The 24,807-nt window shown below is 39.1% G+C and overlaps 1 protein-coding gene across 1 annotated transcript in view; it reads right to left on the reverse strand.

The window, feature by feature from the left end:
• EXOC4 (exocyst complex component 4) overlaps window positions 1-24,807 on the reverse strand; it is a 793,839-nt gene that overhangs the window by 726,084 nt on the left and 42,948 nt on the right. Inside the window, exons 4-5 of the mRNA XM_024737973.1 lie at window positions 14,349-14,533; window positions 3,164-3,273 (exon numbers count right to left, since the gene is read on the reverse strand). Coding sequence (XP_024593741.1) covers window positions 3,164-3,273; window positions 14,349-14,533 — 295 coding nt within the window. The remainder of the gene's footprint in view (window positions 1-3,163; window positions 3,274-14,348; window positions 14,534-24,807) is intronic.

Raw genomic sequence — 24,807 nt, forward strand, 5'->3', positions numbered from 1 at the left:
AAGTCAAGAAGATAGGTAGCGCAGAGTGTGATAAGCAGACTAATGGTCCCTGAAAGATATCCATGTCCTAATACCCAGAGTCTGTGAATATGCTGCTTTACATGGCAAAGGAGACGTTGCACATGAAATTAAGGTTAAGGACCTTGAGATGGGGAAAGGATCTTGAATTATCCAGGTGGGAAACAATTTAATCACATGGGCCCATAAGAGAAGAAGAAGGAAACAGAAGAGTGGGTCAGAGAAATGTGAGGTGGGAAGGATGTGACCCGAGAAAGATGTGACCCACCATCCCTGGATTTGAAGATGGAGGAAGGGAGCCACAAGTCAAGGAAAGCAAGAGCCTCTAGGAGCAGGAAAAGGCAAGGAAATGGATACTCCTGTAGAACCTCTGGTAGGAACATAGCCCTGCCTACAGCCTTCATTTTAGCCCAATGAGACCCATGTCGGACTTCTTACGGACTTCAACCGTAAGATGATCAATGTATGGTGTCATTTGTTGTGGCAGCAATAGAAAACTAACACCTAGTTTTTGGTTGGTGTTTTTTTTTTTAAGATTTTTTTTTGATGTGGACCATTTTTAAAGTCTTCATTGAATTTGTTACAATATTGCTTCTGTTTTATGTTTTGGTTTTTTGGCCACGAGGCATGTGGGATCTTAGCTCCCCGACCAGGGATCGAACCCGCTCTCCCTGCACTAGAAGGCAGAGTATTAACCACTGTAACACCAGGGAAGTCCCATAATACCTTATTTTCAGGAAAACAAACTGAGCATACTGTGGAACCCAGCTACTATTTATTTGTCAGCTGTGTCAACTTAAACCCATTATTAACCACCCTCAGTCTTGGTTTTCTTATCTGTAAAATGGGGCTAATAGTGCCTCTCTCATAAGATCGCTGAAGGACTGAATGAGTTAATTCACGTAAAGCACTTATTTCTACTGTTAGAAGGTACTAAACACATCTTAACTACTGCTACTATTGACTTTAATCAATAATAATTTAATTACCTTCTTTTTCAATCACCCCCCAGAAAAATCAAGAGATCGACAGTCTTCCAAACAAGTCAAGGAAATGAGCTTTTCTAAAACGGAAGGTTTGTGCACATATCTACAAGCCATCTCCATAATGGTCCCAAGCTCCACTCATCTATCACACAGTTCTTCCAGAGTCATCCCCACAGACTGCTGAAGTCAAAGTGTCACTATGAACTCCACTCAGTGATAAAGGCTATCTACAGGGCCTGACAGGAAAAGCGCGCAAAGAGGAAGAGCTGTCTTACTAAAAATAACAGATGTTGCAAAATTAGTTTCCACTGAAATTTGCCATCACTGGCATTTTCTTCAGCTTTTTTGGTATTTATACTTTTCATTTTCAAAATGCCTGACCCATCATCTCTTCATGAACAATTAAAATTTTTATTTCACTTGGCCATTGACTGAGCAACATTTATGTAAATTGATATAACCAGGCTAAGCAATAATTCACATTATAAAAACACAAAGATCTAACAATTGGTAATTTCCACAAAAGGTAGAGGTAAACTACAGATCAAAAGTATTAATGCATTTTCTATTTCATAATTGCACACTCTCTAACAGCTCAGTGTCAAAATTCAAAGAACAGCAATATTACAACAGAAAGGGGGAGAAAACAAAACCTGTTAATTCCAGGAAGAAGCTTGAGCACAAACCTTTGTAAAGTGTCATGATAAAAGTAAGTGTTTGGGTTTTAGGAAAAAAAAAATCATTAACTAAGACTAGTAGAAAATTTTATTATAAAGCAATTCCTATACTTTTCCTACAGTAAAAGCAATACTCTTCAAGATTCCGGGCCTAAATAACCATAAATTTTAATTAACTTATATTTTATAAAGTAATTAAATATGCCCCAGCAACAATATATTGTTAGGCTCTCGAAAGAAACACTTTCAGTTAGTTGCACAAAACACATTGACTGAATCCTAATTATTTTTCTACCTCTTCATCATTTCAAGGTCTATAGGACTACAGAACTAGTAGGAGCTAAGTTTTATCTGAAAAGCCAATGATAATCAATATTACTATTTTCTTTAAAAGGCATTGAGAACTTTAGCCGTCACACAAAGGCAACGGTGGGACAGCCCACAAAAAAACATCCAGTCACCTTCTCCCTAGCCCAAAGCTGTGACAAACAGGGCAGGTGTTTGCAGACCCCAGAAGGTCTGAATCCAGCTGAGCTGAACCTTCTGATGGGGCAGGCAGGTCTGAGCCACTCCAGAAGAATTCCCTTAAATCTTTGCATCCACATTCAAAGTACACCTTCCCTCCCGCAACTTTAAATACAGGCAAAAATGGCTCTCCTCTGCCTTATTCAACACAATATTAGGTTGCACAGGAATAAACAAGGTTAGTTTGTGGATATGTCCCCAAAGCGCATCGTGTGTGTCCGCGCATGCACACACACGCATGCAGGCGCATGTAGACGTGGAGAGGCCACTGGAAGATATAAGGAATCAAGATATAGGGCAGGGGTCACACACTCAAAAGCTCTCACGGACCAGACCAGGAACATACCATGTGCAGCAGCTGGGTAAAAGCTAACAGGATCAACAGAAGTTACAGCAAACCATCAAAACAAAAAGCATATGCTCCATCAAAAAGCATTCAGGGGGCTTCCCTAGTGGTGCAGTGGTTGAGGGTCCGCCTGCCAATGCAGGGGACGTGGGTTCGTGCCCAGGTCCGAGAGGATCCCACATGCCGCGGAGCGGCTAGGCCCGTGAGCCATGGCCGCTGAGCCTGCGCGTCCGGAGCCTGTGCTCCACAACGGGAGAGACCACAACAGTGAGAGGCCCGTGTACCGCAAAAAAAAATAAAATAAAATAAAAAAATAATAAAGCATTCAAATTCAACTTAAAAACAAGCAGTGCTGGTCAAACAAAACACAGTTGGAGTCAGCAGACAGGCCAGCTTCAGCTGCCACTTTTTAAAAACTGATAATGCAATAGGCCCAACCAATCATCTTCTATCTTCTTCCCTCTGAGGGCAGCAAAGGGCTGATCACAGGCTCCAAGGCAGTAACCTCAGGCCCTCCCAACCCTGGCTGCTGCGCAGGCTTCCCCAGGCCTGGGCCCAGGAACCGCAGCCCACCAAAAAGAAGTTGAGTGGCTGAAGAATTAAATACTTACCACTTGAGCTTCCAGGAGTAGAATACTGAGAGGTATCGAGGAATTTTCGAGGAGTAGGAACGTTTGTAACATCAAGCAGAGGAACAGGAGAAGCATCTTTCACGAGGGAGCTGAAGGGGGAAAGTAGCAGTAGTTACTTAGCGATTTCTCCAAAATCAACTTAAGTCCAAAAACATGCCCATCCTTTATTGCTTTCCTTTTGTCATGAACCCTCTTTATACTCTGACTTCAAATATCTCAAGTCTACTTCAAGTAAAGTGGTGGTCACAGACAGGGGAATAAAAATGTATTTGAAGGATTCCAAATATCAATATTTACATTTTTATTACAATACTAGGTTAAAAAAATAGTTTAAGTATATTCTGATCATCTGATGACCACCTTATAACCAAATTCTGCCACACACTTCAGTACCCCCTTTGTTTCTATATTAAAATTATTTTATCAGCAAAGGAAGATCAAATAACACCTTATCATGATAACTGAATGAAAGTTTAAGTAGTTAAGCCTAGATTAGCTTGTGTCTTTCAAGCTGGACCTTTTTTTTTTTGACATATACTGGGAGTTCACTGCACTCAGTTTCCTTTAAAAAAAGATTCATAAATTTCATCAAGTTGAGAATCAGGTTTATAAAAGATGATATAAGGATTCACAAACAGGTTAATTCAGTATTTGATTACCCATTTCACCTTTTCCAAAAAGGCCTAGCAACTCATCTTAATAATTAACTTTGGAGCCTCCAAAATAAACACATTAATTTTAAATGACACAAAGACTATGAAAAACAAATTTTCAAGATAATTCCCATTTACAGGCATCTGTTAAGTCCAAGAATGTAGGCAGTGCCAAGGCAAATAACACCTGTGCCCTAACCTGAAGAAACTGAATCATCTCGTCACACTGCATCTCTAACAGAAAGGCTTCTCTAACTCATGTTCCAAGGATAGACAGGTCAAAGCCATAGTTCTCACCTCCTCCAGTCCCAATAACATCCCCAGTAAAAGTGGCTACCACGGAAGTGATTCTCAAAGTGGGCTGTAAAGGGAGGGCAGACAGAGGGAAGCAGGAACAAGACTACACCTTCAAGAAACCTTCCCCCAAATGGGAGAAAAAAATGTGTGGAAGTTTGAACATTGACCCCCTACAGTGATATATCCCCATCTCCCTCCCACCACTCCTTTGAAACTTCCACATGCAAGGTACATGTATATTTCTAAGCTAATAAAAAAAAAAAAACATGTTTCAGAAAACTTTGAAAAATAGGTTAAAAGGCAAAATTATCTTTCAAGGTGTTATTTTTATCTAGCGTTAACAATGTTTACAGCCACTGTCCTAGGCCCGGAGGTTAACTATGGCAGTCATTAGCTTCTCCCTTTTCACTTATTACAGGGAAGGGGGAAGCATTACTCAAACAAGTCTCAGCCTCTGTTATGTGCTTGGCACTTCGCTCAGCGCCGAGCATCCAAGTATGAGTAAGATATGAGCTATACCCAACTTCATGCATTTCCAAGTGTTGGAATCATTTGCAGACTAACGCGAAACCTCAAGCGAGGAATGAGACATAAAAGTAACAGCAATAGCATTTCCCAGGATCTGAACTGACATAGCTCCAGTGACTCTCTTCCTCCAATATAAAGCTGTAAGTTCCTATTTGCCTACACTATCTTAAGAAAACCCAAAAGAGCCTTCAAATCCACTGACTGGCTACAACAGTCTGATCATAAAAGCAATTTGCTCAGATTTACCCATTCATCTTTTCTATACTGACTACTGTTGTATTCTCATTTTTCTCCTCAGCCACCTCTCCCTTCTTCTACCTGCATTTTACTCACAGGTGGAAAACTAGTGCTACACATCTCCCCAGCCTCTGGATACACACATGCCCAAAGAGACAGAGGATAGCCACCGATGTTTACCGTGCTGAGACTGAATAATCAGGAAGAAGCTAATTTCAATTTTACATGATAGAAAAAAGGTTTGATAAATTTAATAAATATTTCCATAACAGAAGTGGAGGAGTTATTTTGAAAGCATTAATAAATGAAGGTATCCATTAGCAGGAAATTCAGGTACATAGCTGGAATACTGCCCGCCACGGCTGTAAATGAGGGAGCAGTTAGTACAGATGTGCGTGCACAGTGCTATGTGTATCTGTAAGTATAATACACACTTCTATAAATACAGATGTGCACATGAGTCACTTTAGATTAAAACCTACAATCATTTTCTCAGTTTCAACCTAAACACGTATTTCAGTTAAATACAGGGTGATAAATGGCTTGCCATTTTAACTCTGAAAAAACATAACCTGCTGACTTTATTATCAGAGCCAGAAGGGCCCTCAAACGCCATCAATAAACTCTTAGAAAGTCAATTTACTGTAAAACTATTTGCATAGACTCTTTTCTCTTTCTAAAATTTTCCCTTGGGCTTCAATTTTCTCCTTTGTGAACACTAACCCAAAGGCAAGTAACTCTGGAAATGACTTCTGGTTTTTCTCTTGTTCTTTTACGGAAGGACTTAGTCTTAAGAGTTCAAGAGACAGGGGGCACACCCACTCATGTAGTTACCTCAGACGTGAAACTCAACAGAAAGGTACCTGCTACTATAGAATATCACATACCTTAGTTTCCATTTCAGAAGAGAGAAAAGTTGAAATAAAGAAATACATACATCAGAAATAAAGTTGAGAAGTATTCATTAATACCTTCAAAGAGTTTTGAATCTCTCAGAGGAAGTATTTTTGAGAACAAAAAAATAAAATCAAAACTAGATTGTTCTTAAAAGGAAAGAAATAACAAATTTGGAGGAAATGTGGAAAAAAGGGAACCCTCATACACTGTTAGTGGGAATGTAAATTGGTGCACCACTACAGAAAGAAGTATGGAGATTCCTGGAAAAATTAAAACTAGAATTACCATATGACCCAGCTACTCCACTTCTGAGTATTTATCTGAAGAATACAAAAACACTAATTCGAAAAGATACGTGCATCCTATGTTCATAGCGGCACTATTTACAGTGGTCAAGATACGGAAACAACCTCAGTGCCCATCAACAGATAAATGGATAAAGAAGATGTGATACACACACACACACTGGAATACTACTCAGCCGTAAAAAATATGAAATCTTCCTCATTTGCAACAGCATGGATGGACATTGAGGGCATTAGGATAAGTGAAATAAATAAAACAAAAAAAGACAACTCTAGCATTTCACTCATGTATGGAAAATAAAAACCAAACACAAACAAAATAAATGAGCAAACCAGAACAAAACAAATAGCACTAATACAGAGAACAGAGCAGTGGTTACCAGGGGGAAGAGGAATGGGAGGAGGGCGGAAGAGGTAAAGTGGGTCAACTGAAGGGTGATGGATAATAAATTTTGGGTGGTGAGCACGCTGTAGGCTGTAGTGTATACAGAATTCAAAAGGTAATGTTGCACATGTGAAACTTATATTCAATACAATGTATAAACCAATGTTACTACAAAAAAAATTAGATTGTTCTTTGAGTTTCTAATTAGTATGAATCCTCTGAACAGCTTTATTTCAAAGAAATACTGATAGAAATTATTTTTCTTCTTAAAGATCTATGATTACAAATTTTTATTTTAAATTCTTTCAGAATCATTCATAGCCGAGCTGAAAAAGACAGGTGATGCACATAAAATCCTTCCCAGTATAAGACAGGACCCCCAAAATCAGTAATTGTATCTTGTAATTGAGTGGTTTGCTATTTAATAACCACATGGTGGCAGACAGGAAAACTATAAAGCAAATTTAACCATACCAAAAACAACCCCCTACCACCGTAACTCCTAGGACTTTCTGACCATTCAGCACTCATCCAACTAGTAAGGATCTACTTCAAAATGTGTCTGATTTCAGTATTTCAGGCCATGAAGTCTTTTTTTTAAAAAAGAAGGTTTAGAAGTGCTAACAGCTTATTAAATATTTGCATTTTAATTATAACTTATTTCTGTTCCTTCACTTAATAATAAATATGTCCAACGCTGCCCAAAATTCACAGCAGCAGGTCATTTGGTTGACTTTAGTCAAACTGAAACTTAACAGAGGTGAGTTGAACTTTAAGTTGTAAATCTAATAACTAATATATTCACCCTATAACCCCAACAGCTGGCACAGGACCTGTCAAAGAGCAAGTGCTCATAGTTTGTCAAATCAAACTCAGCTGAGAAGTGTCTGTCAAAGATAATATGCCCTTCGTAAGAAAATGTAACAGAATAATGAATCAGGAATGTCTGGCACAGTAATTCTCTATAGTTCTAAGATCTGCCTGAACGTACAGAAAGAATAATGATTCAGAGGGTAGAAAAGTCAAAAACAGTCATGGTCTCAAATGATAAACCAAGAGTGAAGACATGCAATACAAAATAAGGTGAAGCTAAAACCTAAGCAAAGCAGGAGGGTGGAGGGAAGCACTGAAAGATAACAAAAAGAAAACAGACATACATAAAAAGAAAAAATTAGTTAGGGAGCAAGAAATACAATGGGGTGATCAAGTATTAAACCAGGATGCATGCAACAAGTAAAAGGATTAACCATTTTTTAAATAATTTTTTATTGATTTTATCTGCTTATAAAGGTATTAAATGTTCTTTTTTGAAAATATAAAGAAAATGAAAATAATCTAATATAATTATAGTATAATGTCTTTCAAAACATTTAACAGAAAGGAGTCTGTCCATCCCTACACACACACACACACACACACCCCTACTCATGCATACACACAAAAATGTACACATGCTTTTCAACATTCTTTGGACCACCCTGTATAGAATATTAAACCCTAGGTTTTCCTTTTAACAGTAAACATGTTGCCATTTCATTAAAAGTAATCTTCAAAAGTATTATCAGGGCTTCCCTAGTGGCGCAGTGGTTGGGAGTCTGCCTGCTAATGCAGGGGACGCAGGTTCGAGCCCTGGTCTGGGAGGATCCCACATGCCACGGAGCAACTAGGCCCGTGAGCCACAATTACTGAGCCTGCACGTCTGGAGCCTGTGCTCCGCAACAAGAGAGGCCACGACAGTGAGGCCCGCGCACCGCGATGAGGAGTGGCCCCCGCTTGCCACAACTAGAGAAAGCCCTCACACAGAAACGAAGACGCAACACAGCCAAAAATAAATAATTTTTTTTAAATGTATTATCAATAGTATTATTATTAAAGTAATAATACATGCTCCTGGTGAATACATTCCCAGTGCAGAGGGTATGAAATAAGTCCTTCTTTTCTATTCCCTGCCACCCCATTTCCATTTCCCATAGGTAATTCCTTTTATCATTGTTTTTCAGCATTATCCTTCTAAGAAATCATTTACACACACACAAATTTTTACATCTATATATAAAGGATATATATTTAAGTATATATTCTTTCAATTCTTACACAAATAGATTCATAACATACATGCTGTTTTTCACCTGGCTTTTTTGAACCCAAGAATACACCTTGGAAATCTTTTCCTATCAGCACTAAGAAATCTTTCTCATTCGTTTTAATGTCTAGTATTACACAGCATGGATACACCATAATTCATTTAACCATAGTCCTCTTGAATATTGAGCTTGTGTATTTTTGTCGTTCTGCCCAAAACGTTCCAGTCAACATCCTGTTACATGTATTTTTATGAAATGGTACTATTTTTGTAGGATGTGTACCTAGAAAGCCTCCCACATACATATTCTCCTATTTTTTCCTAATGCTAATAAAGTTGCATGTGATTTTTTTAAACCAAGTTAGAATTTTTTGTACATAATAACAGGTAGGCAGGCAGCTAAATTTCTTTTCTTCACACAGCTGATTGTATCAACACAAATTACTAAATAGCCTTCATTCGCTTCACTGAACTACTGTTTAAAAATATTGAAGTTTCATATATCCTGAAATATCCTGAATATTTCAATATTCTAAATTCTATTTCCTTCCAACAATCTGATTTTGTGTTTGCATGTCTGTACTGTTTTGATTAAAGTAGATTTATACTATACTTTAATATTAGATAAGGAAATCCCTTATAATCTCCCCTCTCAATTTTTTTTTAAACAATCCTTACACATTTATTCTTCCATGTGAACTACAGATTTGACAGTTCCAAAAACCTCAACTGAGATTTAACTGGGACTTAACATCTTTATGAGCTAAGAACATGGAAAGTCTCCCCATTTATTCGGGTTTTGTTTCATAGCCTCCAAAAACCATTTTTATTTTTTCCATGCAGGCATGTATCCTTTTATCAATTCTACTAGTTTCCCACTTCTACTTCAAAAATATCTGTTCTACTTTATATGTTTAAGTGCCTTCATGTGACTTCTTTTGTTTTCTCCTTCAGTAGAAATCTGTGTTTGTTTTTGGATACCAACAATTGGAACAGTCTTTGTATTTGGAGACACTCTCCATGGTCTGGGTCAAAGCAAAAAGGGAAGAGGGCCTGGCCCTTCTTCCTACTATACAAGTTGACATGTCTCAAGCTCAAACAATTGGATGCTTCCAGCCAAAACTTTGAATCTTGAAGAAATAAAGGCAAGATGCAGCAACATTTAGAGATCATTCACTTGAGTTAAAAATCCAGCAATTGTAGGCATAATGCAGCAACCCAACCAGACCCTTCCTATGGCTTGTCTATGATGTAAGCTCAGCTGCTGCATCTCCCTTGGTCCCTCCAGGGTTTTAGAGCCTGATTATACAGACTTCCTTTCCTTAGATTCTGTGACCTACTTGATAACTTTCCACTAAATTTCTTTCCTTGTTTTATTACCAGGACTGATTTCTGCTATTTGCTATCAAGAATGTTGGCTAAAACATCATCCTTTGTAATAAAAAATATGTTTTACTTGATTCTGTCTTCTCTAGTGACTTTTCAATATAAAAATCTTTAAATATACATATGTAGGTTAATAAACACAAAATTAAATGAATTAAACATTTTCTCTAATTATTAAAATCCAAAACTTCTGACATCTTAAGAATTCAGCACTCCTTTGCATCTCCTGCTTATCCAAATTTCCCAGTCTCTACTAACTTAATATGGTGATATAAATCCTGTTTACTATTTTTTTAACATCTTTATTGGAGTATAATTGCTTTACAATGGTGTGTTAGTTTCTGCTTTGTAACAAAGTGAATCAGCTATACATATACATATATCCCAATATCTCCTCCCTCTTGCATCTCCCTCCCACCCTCCCTATCCCACCCCTCTAGGTGGTCACAAAGCACTGAGCTGATCTCCCTGTGCTATGCAGTTGCTTCCCACTAGCTCTCTAATCCTGTTTACTATTATAGAGTATTCTTCAACCACACAGACCTTCTTTTACAAAAATAGTTTTCAGCTTATATTTTTGATCTTACAAAAATATTTTTCAGTTATTTATACACAAATTTACATATTTAATGCTGTGCAGTCAGTCCTGGCAGCAGTTTCAAACCACCTACAACTCTATTGTTCTCAAGTTGCTGATTTTGGTTTGCATCTTATAGTTCATTTTTGAGTATTTTTCTCAGAAAAAGAACACTAGCTTTTCATTTTGTGTTAATTTATATCTGTTTTGTCTCTGTGTTGCCTATGGCCACTTGGCTGGGTATAGAAATCTTTGGTCCCAATTCTTTCCCATTCAACGCTTTGTAGACTTTCCTCTGCTGTCTTCTTGCATTTCATGTTCAGCAAATCCCAGTGAACCTGATTTTTACTCCTTTCTGTTTATCAGGACTAAGTTTAACTGTATAAAACAGAAGACCCAAATAGCCGTGGCCTGAGTAAAACAAAAGGACTTCCTTTTTCCCGTATAAAAGATACAAACCCATTCAGAGCCATAATGGAGGCCCCATGTCATTAACAAGTTTACGATTTGGCTTTCATCCTCAAGGTCACTAGTGTCCAAGACGATGGCATCAATCCATGCCCTCGACAGAAAGTAAAGGAAGGCAAGCGAAGAGTAAAAGAGTGACCATACCAGTTTAGATGGCACCTTTAAATAATTTTCCTGTGAGTCCTGATTCAACAGCTTGCAAGCAGAAGTCTCACGAATCACCTTTAACTACACAGGAGGATGGAAAATGTAGCCTTTTAGCTGGACATATGGCCACCACGAACAAAACAACAGTTGTCATTAAAAATGAAGGAGAGAGGGCTTCCATGGTGGCACAGTGGTTGAGAGTCCGCCTGCCGATGCAGGGGACGCGGGTTCGTGCCCCAGTCCAGGAGGATCCCACATGCCACAGCAGTGAGAAGCCCGCATACCGCAAAAAAAAAGAAGGAGGGAGACTCCCCTGGTGGTCCAGTGGTAAAGAATCCGCCTTCCAATGCAGGGGACACAGGTCCCATCCCTGGTTGGGGAACTAAGATTCCACATGCCACGGGGCAACTAAGCCCGTGCACCACAACTACTGAGCTCACGCACCTCAACGAGAGAGCCCGTGTGCCGCAAACTAGAAACAGAAAACCCACATGCCACAACTAGAGAGAAGCCTGCGTGCCGCAACAAAGAACCCACACTGCAAGGAAAGATCCCACTTGCCTCAACAAAGATCACGCTTGCCACAACTAAGACCCGACACAGCAAAAAAAAAAAAAGGAGAGAATGGATATCGGTGGGCAGGTAACATACTTTTTCTCCTTCGTGCTTACAGTATTTGTTTTTGAAATTCATAAAAAACTTCATGATCATATCTAAGAGTAAGTTTTTCACTAAGCTTACCTTGAATCCTTTTGATTTGCAGACCAAGGTCTTTTTTTCTGTTTAAGTTTCTTTCTTTACACTATAATTATTGCTACTATTTCTGTCTGTATTAGTTTGCTAGGGCTGCCATGACAAAGTACCACAGACTGGGTAGCTTAAACAACAGAAATTTGTTTTCTCACAGTTCTGGAGGCTCAAGCTGTTGGCAGAGTTGGTTTCTCCTGAGGCCTCTCTCCTACGTTTGCAGACGGCCGTCTTATCACTGTGTCTTCACATGGTCTTCCCTCTTTGGAAGTGTGTGTCCAAATTTCCTCTTCTTATATGGACACCAGTCATATTGAATTAGAGCCCATGCTAATGACCTCATTTTAACTTATTTACCTATTGAAAGACCCTATCTCCACATTTAGTCACAGTTAGGTACTGGGAGTTAGGACCTCAATGCATGAATTTTAAGGGGACACAATTCAACCTATAACACTATCATTTTAGTGTCATTCTGTAGAATGCCTAAAATCATTTGATCACTATTCTCCACCTTTCACATTATCTTTCTTTTATCATCTTGCGTTTTTCTTCTTCACGATAAGTTTTCCCTCATATCACTGATTTAATTCTTCTAATGTTTTAAACAAGACTTAATTTCCCTATTATCATTTTGGTTTTTCCTTACATTTTGTTACTGTTGTAGTTAGTTCTTTTTGCATTTCTCCCAATCCCATTCATATAGCTCCCCATTATCATTTCATAGAAGCTATATGCTTGCTGCATACAACCACAGAATCTCAGTCATGTTCAAAAATAAGCACATATTTTTGTGACTGGCTGGTTCAGGCTAGGCAGCTCAGCTGAACATGGCTCGATTCCACATGTCTCTCCTCCTCCTCCTGGGACCAGCACCATCATGGCAATGGCAGAGGCATGACAGGGCATGCTCCCTGGCACAAGGGAATTTCAAGCCCCTCATGCTACATGCTAACAATCAGCAAAAGCAAGAGCCCAAAAATCAAAGAGAAGGAAATACACTCCCTCCCACTCAACTGGAGGGGAAAGGGTGATAATTTTTAGCAAAATTCTAAACTACTACATCATCTTGCATCTTTTGAGAAACTTGAGCTTAAGTCTCCTAAACTTTTGCTATTTTGCTTTATAAATCTTCTTCTTCAAATAAATGCTCTTCTTTGATACCTCAACTTAATGCTTTTTCCCTAATGCTTATTCTACAGCATAAGGGAAAATAAGTATTTTTCCCTTGGGCTTATAAGGGAGTGGGGTTATTCTGTTTGTTTTTAATCCTTGCACGGGTAGAAATCTATTTAGATCTACTATTTACCACCAGACACTCTGGAAGGTATTTCCTTAGCACAGCTCCCATCTACCACTTTACTCTCCAACAAGATTGTATTCAGATGCAGTGCTGAAGTTAAGTCTAAGGTACATAACCCTTAGCTCAATTTGTGTGCCTAAGTTTTTCTCGTGCCCATCTGCAGAGAAGAGATGCAAACTTCTTTCTCTGTCAGGGTCTCTGACTAGACTGAAGCATCACACACAAAGTTGGAAATTCTGGTTTGAACAGAATAGGATTTTATAGACTTCACTCCCAGCATGCACTGCTTCCAGTGCTCCTCTCATCTATAGTCTGATGAAAAAGTATCAACAGTATATAGTGCTCAACTGCCCTCTGAAGAATCTTATGGCTATTTTAAAGGAATGTTGGAAGGACATATGATGTGCACAGCTATCTGATACATGTTAATAACGCCAACGTTCTACTGTCTTACCATCTGGTCTTATTCCCTACCAGGTCTCTCCTAACCTAATAAATGTCCTGAGTCCACCCAGGCCCTTCAACATAGGACTGTGCTACAATGAGCCCAGGCGTAAAAAAAAGAAAAAAATGCTCTCTCTAAACCTTCCCTAAACTACTCCAAAAAGGACTGTCCAAAGCTGAACACAGCTCTAAGTAACAAAGAGTCTTCTAACTTCATATTCATACACCTATATTTCTCAATTAGGCGGACTTCACTATCCAAAACCTTCCCTAAACTACTCCAGAAAGAGGACTGTCCAAAGCTGAACACAGCCCTAAGTAACAAAGAGTCTCCTAACTTCATATTCATACACCTATATTTCTCAATTAGGCGGACTTCACTATCCAATTTTAAGGATTTCTTTTCTCTTCCTTCTGAGATATACCAGAGGTCTCTCTGATCCACTTACAGACCCACAGTAAATGTTTCTTATGTATCTTTACATAAAAGGACCACAAGAAATGTGCAGTGAGGGAATGAACAAACTTTGAATGTCAGCCTCCAGAACATGGAGTATTTGGTATCATAAAACTATCTTACATTTTCAGAGACAGTATGTTAAAAAGAGAAGTAAAATAAACTATAACAATATTCTGGGAAACAAATAATATTCCTTAAAATCCTACATGGCCACAAGACACTGTGGCAAAGAGCCTCTTTAACCAACCTCATCCTGCCTTTTTCCTTGTTCTGCTGCACAACTCGGCTAGTGGATTTGATGTACAGGTGCCGATGCAGCTCGTCTATGAGAACTAAGTGGAGGTTCATCTTCTTGCTGTGAAGCTCCAGCCTAAGGTCACTCAGTCCTTCCACCTGAAGCAGGGGACCCTCCAAAGACTCGACTGCAGACACCTGAAAACGGCAAAAAAAAAAAAAGATTAAGACAACGAAATAATCTAGTAATATTATAAATAAGAAAGACTACCTTTTAAAAGATACTGTCAGGACTTCCCCAGTGGTCCAGTGGTTAAGAATCCGCCTGCCAATGCAGGGGACATGGGTTTGATCCCTGGTCCCGGACGATCCCACATGCCGCGGAGCAACCAAGCCCATGCGCCACAACTACCGAGCCTGGGCTCTAGAGCCCGCAAGCCACAACTACTGAGCCCACGCACCACAGCTACTGAACCACACGCGCCCTAGAGCCCGTGCTCTGCAACAAGAGAAGCCACCGCAATGAGAAGCCCGCGCACCGTAACGAAGAGTAGCTCCAGCTCGCCGCAACTAGAGAAAGCCCGCACACAGCAGCAAAGACCCAACGCAGCCAAAAATAAATAAATTTTTAAAAAATAAAAATAAAAGATACTGTAAGAAGAGTTTGAGAACTTTATCAGCATACTTCAGACTTTCAGTGTAATGCGGATAGGCCTAGTTCTGCTCTTGAAGGGTTTAACACTGGAGACAGAGAATGCTGAAGAAAACAATCATGGTAAACATGAAGGCATCTAAAGCACCTCAGCAAAGCTGTACATACTATTTATTCCCACACACATTGCCTATCCATGGACACAAGTAAAATGACCTCCTACTGAAATAATTATAATGTTTATATCCTCACAAGACGTCCACATACTAATGATTTAGATCAACTTTTAGTCAAACTTAGCCTCTTATGACTAAGACTCAATAAAAGCACACCTTATCAATTTTTTAAATAATTCTCAGGGCCATCATGAATCAGAGCTTGGTAAGCCTAAGTCTACAAGTGTATTTACAGTCATCTCTAGCTCTTTCTCATATTCACATACACACAGAGGAAAATGCATTTTTACATGAATGTTACAAGCAGACAACAGCATCATCACCTCTCCTTGGACTGACTCAGTCTGATAGAAGAAACGGGATTTGAAAGGTGAACAGAAGATAAACTATGAGAAGGGAGATTCTCTTGGCATAAAGTGCAATTTGGGAGATTTTAAGACAAAAAGGATTGAATGAATAAAAATGGTGTAGGAATACCTACAACAAATGGACAAGACGAGGGATCAGGGAATTTGGAATAGTTCACTTTGAAACCAAAGTGAGAACTGCAAAGGGGAAAAAAAGACAGTATGTATTATATAATCCCATTTATCCATGTACATAAAATTTTATTTATGTCTTTCTATGTATAAAGACCTTACATATTTTTCTTAAAGAAAAAGAAAGTGAAGAGGTACTATTCCTTGGGAGAAAAAAAGAAGAAAGAAACACAAAGACTAATAATAATAATGATAGTAGCAGTAGTAGTAATAATCGTAACAACAGTAATGGAGAAGACTTGACTACAAGCTGAACTCTGGGAAAAGAGCCCTACCAAGCTCCCTGAAGGAATTAATGTGCAAAGACTATTCCCTGCTTTGGTTATACATCTAAATATTCCTCATCTGTACAGATAAAGGCAATAACTAATAACACTACTTAAAAAAGCAAGCATTTATACAAAAACAATCAATAGATAATAGAACTCATGAAAGATCAGTGATCAAAAATGTTGATCACAGATCTATCCCAGTATATGCAGTCACTTACGAGAGTGTGGACAGTGAACACAGAAAGCTTTGTAGCTGCCAAATACAAACCGGCCTGAGATGGGGAGGAAAATGCAATGGCTTAGCCACAAACACATCACTTGTTTTGTGATGTGCTATAATGAAATGTCAGCAACAAATAAGTTTCCTTAAGTTAACCAAGACAGAATCGAGGAATGAAAGAGTGACAAGCCCTGGGCCAGCTCTGCCCTCTGAAGCCTGCCAGTTCATTTTCACGCTGAATCGCAACCGCTCCTGCTATGAGAGCCCCCTGCCTGGTGCAAGATGCGGGCAATTCCAAATGGAAAGGCTGCCTCACGAAATGACCAAAGTGTCCCCAAGGAGGAAAAACAACAACAAATTCATTTACACGTGTGCTCTAAAATGGATTTTAACTCAGGTCTCTAGCAGAGAAAAGAGGATGCATTAACCTTTAGTGACATCAAGATTCAGAAAATGAAAAATAATTTGGTAAACCACTGGCCCATCATGTAGCCTTATCCCTCAAGGTAATTAAATCCAGCTGAGATATTTAAGCTTAAAAACCACCCACTGCACGTCCACACTCAATTTGTTTGTAAGAATTTGCATGAAGATTTTTAACCCAAACAGCTCATGTTCCAATTACAAAACTATATGACGATGTCAACTTTCAAAGCCACTTAATTTTTCTTAAATGTAGGTAAAGCACTTAGCAACACAGTGCCTGGCACATACTGAGGGCTCCTCACATTATTTTTAACAGAACCTATTTACCATGTGGATAAAGAAACCTCGGAGGGTGTTTCCAACACGTTTTAAGGCAGCATTTTCAGTAAAGTGCTGTTTCCATCATGGAACTATTATTAATCACGTAGAAAACAAACTTTCTGAATATGTTTTCTTAACCGAAAATACAAGTACAGTTACCATATATACAATCAAGAGTAGTCTCAGAACTTCAAAGATTTAAAAACCTTACCACAAATAGGAAAATAGCCTCTATTTCTGTAGGAAGATACAGTTCCTTATTTTCTGGCCTTCACAAACTAAAAGTCTATTTATAAAGCTGTAATTATGAAAGCTAAGCAAGGCCACTGTCTTCCCTGACTCTAACCTTGCTTAGTGGTACTCGAAACAATTTGCAGAAAATAGTTGTCAATGCATATATTTCATCCCTAGGACATCAGTTTAAAAACCTGAACTTTATCTTCTGTGGTTTTAAGTAGCTTGTACCATAAAGCTTACACATAAGGAAAACTCGGTGGGGCAGCAGTCAATCCCACCATGACTGATGATTAATTCTGTTGTACTGGGGGGTCTGGTTTCTATGCATTTCCTAACATTTCGCCTTTAATAGAGGACAAATCCTTAAATACCCATCTACAGTTAGAAATGTGCGTAATTACTGATAAAAATACCACCATTTTTTTCTTTAATGTATGGGAAGTGGTCATTTTGTAAATTATTTCACTGTTTTCTAAATTTAATGACTGCAGAGCACTTTTTAAATAACACACCGATGAAACATCAACAGGAATTCAAGAGATGCAGCTGGATTAAAGTGGACGGCAACAGATTAATTCTTTGAGAAATAATCAAAATCGGTTTCAGAAATGTGACATACAACAATGAATACTATCACAAATAAATATTAAAATTACAGGACAAGACACGGCAGATGAGGCAGATGAAAGATCAGACAACATACAGTGGAACTGTTCACTGGAAAATGCTGTCTATACATCTACTCACAGATCGAAATATGATGAATTAATGTGCCAAATGATCTCTACTGTGACCTTCTAGAATTCTCAGGTATGCCACACCATTTCTTTTTTTTTTGAATATTTGAATTTTATTTTATTTTTTTATACAGCAGATTCTAACTAGTTATCTATTTTACACATATTAGTGTATACATGTCACTCCCAAACTGCCAATTCATCCCACCACCACCACACCCCCTGCCACCTTCCCTCCTTGGTGTCCATACGTTTGTTCTCTACATCTGTGTCTCTATTTCTGCCCTGCAAACCGGTTCATCTTTACCATTTTTCTAGGTTCCACATATATACGTTAAAATATGATATTTGTTTTTCTCGTTCTGACTTACTTCACCCTGTATGACAGCCTCTAAATCCAACCACGTCTCTACAAATAACCCAATTTTGTTCCTTTTTATGGCTGAGTAATATTCCATTGTGTTAGCACTGCACTGAACACTGGATGCATGTGTCTTTTTGAATTATGGTTTTCTCTAGGTATATGCCCAGGAGTGGGATTGCTAGGTCATATGGTAATTCTGTTTTTAGTTTTTTAAGGAAGCTCCATACTATTTTCTCCATAGTGGCTGTATCAATTTACATTCCCACCAACAGTGCAATAGGGCTCCCTTTTCTCCATACCCTCTCCAGCATTTGTTGTTTGTACATTTTTCTGATGATGCCCATTCTAACTGGTGTGAGGTGACACCTCATTGTTGTTTTGATTTGCATTTCTCTAATAATTAGTCATGTTGAGCAGCTTTTCATGTGCTTCTTGGCCACCTGTATGTCTTCCTTGGAGAAACATCTATTTAGGTCTTCTGCCCATTTTTTGATTGGGATTTTTTTTAATATTGAGCTGTATGAGCTGTTTATATATTTTGGAGATTAATCCTTTCTCTGTTGAATCATTTGCAAATATTTTCTCCCATTTTGAGGATCTGCTTTTCGTCTTGTTTGTAGTTTCCTTTGTTTTGTAAAAGCTTTTAAGTTTCATTAGGTCCCATTTGTTTATTTTGGTTTTATTCCTATTACTCTAGGAGGTGGACCAAACAAGATCTTGCTGTGACTTACGCCAAAGAGTGTTCTTCCTGCTTTCCTCTAAGAGTTTTATAGTGTCCAGTCTTACATTTAGGTCTCTGATCCATTTTGAGTTTACTTTTCTGTATGGTGTTAGGAAGTGTTCTAATTTCATTCTTTTACATGTAGCTGTTAAGTTTTCCCACCACCACTTATTGAAGAGACTGTGCTTTCTCCATTGTATATCCTTGCCTCCTTTGTCATAGACTAGCTGACCATAAGTGCATGGGTTTATCTCTGGGCTTTCTATCCTGTTCCATTAATCTATATTTGTTTTTGTGCCAGTACCATACTGTCTTGACTACTGTAGCTTTGCAGTATAGTCTGAAGTCAGGGAGTCTGATTCCTCCAGCTCTGTTTTTTTCCCCCTCAAGACTTCTTTGGCTATTCAGGGTCGTTTGTGTCTCCACAGAAATTTTATAATTTTTTGTTCTAGTTCTGTGAAAAATGCCACTGGTAATTTGATAGGGATTGCACTGAATCTGTAGATTGCTTTGAGTGGTACAGTCATTTCACAATATTGATTCTTCCAATCCAAGAACATGCTACATCTCTCCATCTGTTTGTGTCTTTGATTTCTTTCATCAGTGTCTTACAGTTTTCTGAGTACAGGTCTTTTACCTCCTTACGTAGGTTTATTCCTAGATATTTTATTCTTTTTGTTGCAATGGTGAATGGGATTTTTTCCTTAATTTCTCTTCTTATTCATTGTTAGTGTATAGGAATACAAGAGATTTCTGTGCATTAATTTTGTATCCTGAAACTTTACCAAATTCATTGATTACCTTTAATACTTTTCTGGTGGCATCTTCAGGATTCTCTATGTATAGTATCATGTCATCTGCAAACAGTGACAGTTTTACTTCTTCTTTTCCTATTTCTTTTCCTTTTGTTTCTTTTTCTTCTGACTGCTGTGGCCAGGACTTCCAAAACTATGCTGAATAAGAGTGGTGAGAGTGGACATCCTTGTTTTGTTCCTGATCTTGGAAGAAATGCTTTCAGTTTTTCACCATTGAGAATGATATTTGCTGTGGGTTTGTCGTATATAACTGCTTTAGTTGCATCCCATAGGTTTTGGATCGTCGTGTTTTCATGGTCCTTTGTCTCTAGTTATTTTTTGATTTCCTCTTTGATTTCTTCAGTCATCTCTTGGTTATTTAGTAATGTATCATTTAGGCTCCATGTGATTGTGTGTTTTACGTTTTGTTTTCCCTGTAACTGATTTCTAATCTCATAGCACTGTGGTCAGAAAAGATGCTTGATATGATTTCAATTTTCTTAAATTTACCAAGGCTTAATTTGTGAACTTTAATCTGCTTGTCTGCTGATGGGGAGGGCTGAGTTCCCTTCCTGTTGGTTGTTTGGCCTGAGGCAATCCAGCACTGGAGGCTACAGGCTCTTTGGTGGAGCTAATGGCGGACTCTGGCAGGGCTCACACCGACGTGTACTTCCCAGAACTTCTGCTGCCAGTGTCCTTGTCCCCAGAGTGAGCCACAGCCACCCCCTGGCTCTGAAGGAGACCCTCCAACACTAGCAGTTAGGTCTGATTCAGTCTCCTATGGAGTCACTGCTCCTTCCCCTGGGCCCCGATGCACACACTACTTTGTGTGTGCCCTCCAAGAGTGGAGTCCCCACACCATTTCTTAAAGGTAGAGTACTACATAATGAGACAACCAGATGTATTTGGAAGTTTTCTTACACATATTTTCAAAAATAAATCCACGTGGGGAGAGGGGGAGGGAGGGGAGATAGATACTACCAACAAGGATTTTTTCACAGAACACCTACTATTATCTGACAGAACGTTAATGTTCTAACTCACCAGAGTTAGAAACTGCTCATACAGACAACAGAAATCTGTTTGCGTTGAAAACAAATATTTCTTTTAGGACAAATATTTTCTCAGGTCCTTTCTCTCTCTCTTCTCCTTCTGGGACCCCTATAATGCGAAGGTTGTTGTGTTCAATGTTGTCCCAGAGGCCTCTCAGGCCATCTTCATTTCTTTTCATTCTTTATTCTGTTCTGTGGCAGTGAATTCCACCATTCTGTCTTCCAGGTCACTTACTTGTTCTTCTGCCTCAGTCATTCTGCTATTGATTCCTTCTAGTGTATTTTCATTTTATTGTATTGTTCGTCTCTGTTTGTTCTTTAATTCTTCTAGGTGTTTGTTCTTTAATTCTAGATCTTTGTGAAACATTTCTTTCATCTTCTCGATCTTTACCTCCATTCTTTTTCTGAGGTCCTAGATCTTCTTTACTATCATTATGCTGAATTCTTTTTCTGGAAGGTTGCCTATCTCCACTTCATTTAGTTGTTTTTCTGGGGTTTTATCTTGTTCCTTCATCTGGTACATAACCCTCTGCCTTTTCATTTTGTCTTATCTTTCTGTGAATGTGGTTTTCCTTCCACAGGCTGCAGGACTGTAGTACTTCCTTCTGCTGTCTGCCCTCTGGTGGATGAGGCTATCTAAGAGGCTTGTGCAAGCTTCCTGATGGGAAGGACTGGTGGTGGGTAGAGCTGGGTGTTGCTCTGGTGGGCAAAGCTCAGTAAAACTTTAATCTGCTTGTCTGCTGATGGGGAGGGCTGAGTTCCCTTCCTGTTGGTTGTTTGGCCTGAGGCAATCCAGCACTGGAGGCTACAGGCTCTTTGGTGGAGCTAATGGCGGACTCTGGCAGGGCTCACACCGACGTGTACTTCCCAGAACTTCTGCTGCCAGTGTCCTTGTCCCCAGAGTGAGCCACAGCCACCCCCTGGCTCTGAAGGAGACCCTCCAACACTAGCAGTTAGGTCTGATTCAGTCTCCTATGGAGTCACTGCTCCTTCCCCTGGGCCCCGATGCACACACTACTTTGTGTGTGCCCTCCAAGAGTGGAGTCCCCACACCATTTCTTAAAGGTAGAGTACTACATAATGAGACAACCAGATGTATTTGGAAGTTTTCTTACACATATTTTCAAAAATAAATCCACGTGGGGAGAGGGGGAGGGAGGGGAGATAGATACTACCAACAAGGATTTTTTCACAGAACACCTACTATTATCTGACAGAACGTTAATGTTCTAACTCACCAGAGTTAGAAACTGCTCATACAGACAACAGAAATCTGTTTGAGTTGAAAACAAATATTTCTTTTAGGATTACAAAGATAAGCAAACATCTACAAAATGTTTTAACACATGATATCGAACAAGACAGTATGCTTCACTATTAAAAACCTATCCATTTAGGAAACAAGTTCTGAGAAATATTTCCTTAACTCAATAAAATAGGTCAGAGGTAGTTAAAATGTACATAATCAAGAATCGTCTGGTGCTTTCAAAAAAGAAATTTGCCTTGAGTTGAGAGATCAACCTACAACAAAGGAAATCTTTGTAATTAGAAACTACAAGTGTCCTTAAATTTTCTTTCCCAAATGTCTATTTCTCATTTTCATTTTAGTTTAAACTAGGAATAATGATTTCATAGTTAAGTGCGTGTCTTCTACCAGTCTTACTCAAGCCGATTAAGTAAAAAGATCTAGTTTTGTGCTTTAACACGAACCAATGGAAATGTCTAAGTAACATCAAAGTCAGCCATTCTCAACAGCTGCTTCATTGAAAAAACGCTAGAAAAGAAACCACTGATCTTTATTTTATTTTTTTGGTTGGGGGAGGTGAGATACACAAAGGTGAATGACAACTGTAACTGTTTCTAAATAGAACTAAGGTTCAAGCCAAAAAACAAACAAAAAAATCTTTCAAATTTAAGCAAAAAAACCCAACCTGATAACTAAACCATCTGCTGGCTAATATTTTGGCAACAGTGTTCCCTACAAAAAGCAAATGTGTTGCCACTGTTGAGTCCAAAACAAATATTTCCTTCAGGACTCTGATAATTACATGGTTCCAAAATGTTCTATCACTTTTCAGTAGGTCAGTACATCTCCCTTAAGGAAGCATTTTTCTAGTAAGACAACATAACCATCCTGAAAATGTTGCCTTGGCCCAACTTACAGATATAATAGAAAGATATGAAATTGGGCTATTCTAGAGAATCGATACCATCCCTTCCCATAAGTATATAAAAAGACACAAGTCTGAACACCCTCAACGAAATAAGAACACCAAAAATCTTTGGCTATGAACAACAAAAGAAACATGCCTTGGAACCTGAGATTTACTTAGCACCCAGGTCACCAGCCTGCTGCCATGGGCCCCTGAACTGTGGGAAGACAAACTCTGGTGTCTTCAGGCCCTAGTCCTCAAGACAGTACTCCATCTAGAATTCTCCACATTCAAGCTCAGGGGGTCCCAGATGGGCCCAAGAAGCCTCCCTCTGAATCAAGTATGATTCATACCCATCTCAACACAAGCAGGGAGGATGTTTCTCACAAGAATCCCAAATCATTCACTTACCAAACATTCCCGTTTAGCTATACCGTATTTCCCAATGCGGAGATTTTATTCTTTATCAGACAGAAACTGGTAAAAGAAACCAAATGCAAGTTTAAAAAAACAAAAAAAAAACGTGATTTCATGTATTAGTTTGAAATACGAAAATTACTGTTTTCATGAGTCAAAAATGATCAAATATCGGCTGTTTCAATCGAACAGTTTAAGGAGCCAGTCTGAAAGCCTTGATGCATCTAGGAAATCACTGTACTTTGTAGAATGTTGTGGCCCGTATAGAGTCCTAAGTATTTAACTGCATGGAGAAACTAGCAACAATTTTACTTTCAGAATATAGTATCATATTATATGGGACATAAAACACAAGCACGTGACCCCAAAGGATTTAGTGCACAAAACTCCTACCTGTTAGATATAAACTTGATAACAGCACTTAAAAACTTTAAGGACCAACGTCATCCGCTCACCTGTGTTTATAGCATGACACGAGCCACCACATGTGGCCTAAGTAGAGGACGGCTTAGACTGCTCTGCACACGCAAGTGGTTGGTGGAGGGAGGAAAAGAGTATGGGACTTACAAGGGAGAATAAAGGGCTCAGCCTACTGTGGAGGTTTCAGGGAGTCCTAGGGGTCTAGAGGAAAAACAGAATCCCTGATCCCAGCTTCATTGGAGCAGATAGAGGTTTTTGGCTCCCTAGGGTTCAGCCTGGCCTCTGACTGAAGGCCTCAGGGCTATTGACAGTTTGGCACTTAAAACAGACTTCCCAAGAAAGCTGTATAGGGCAAGGCCGAGCGCCTGGAGCAAGAACACTTCCCCCCACCCCCACCCCAACTCCTCAGCTTGTAGCCCATCAACAACGATCAAATCAGGCCATCAAAAAAAAGCCCATTCTTAGAATAAGTCAGTTTGCTGACATAATATTGATCAGCCGCATTCAGGTGCCCCTTCTTCTCCCTCAGGAAGCCCAATACCTATTATGCGGCCTCAGCAGGCTCTCACCACTACGAACAGGATGCTAGCCACCTCCATTCTCCCTTCATTACTGCCAGGGTTATTGCATGTTTTTATTTAATAAACCTTCATCAGCTCAAATGGAGGGTTGTTAGTAGTTGAGGTAACAGCCAAATGATAAAGCTCCAGAGAGATATCAGTGCTTGCTGGTGCATTAACAAAGAGAGGACAAGGGCTGAGGTCAAGCGCGTGTCAATGTAAATGAGGCGACAGTAGGTACTAAAGGCTTAATGCAATAGACTGCCTGGGAAATAATGGAATTTACAGGATAAAGCAAATGAGATGAAGTTATTGATAAGTGAAGGAAGGGAGGGGTGCCTGTAAAATCAAGTGCTGTCAAAGAAAAGGCCTTTTACTTGTGAATTTCTCCTGTAAAGGATCTTCAAATCT

This window comes from Neophocaena asiaeorientalis, unplaced genomic scaffold, assembly GCF_003031525.2.
Source record: "Neophocaena asiaeorientalis asiaeorientalis breed wild unplaced genomic scaffold, Neophocaena_asiaeorientalis_V1.1 scaffold364, whole genome shotgun sequence".
NCBI classification, from domain to species: Eukaryota; Metazoa; Chordata; class Mammalia; order Artiodactyla; family Phocoenidae; genus Neophocaena; species Neophocaena asiaeorientalis.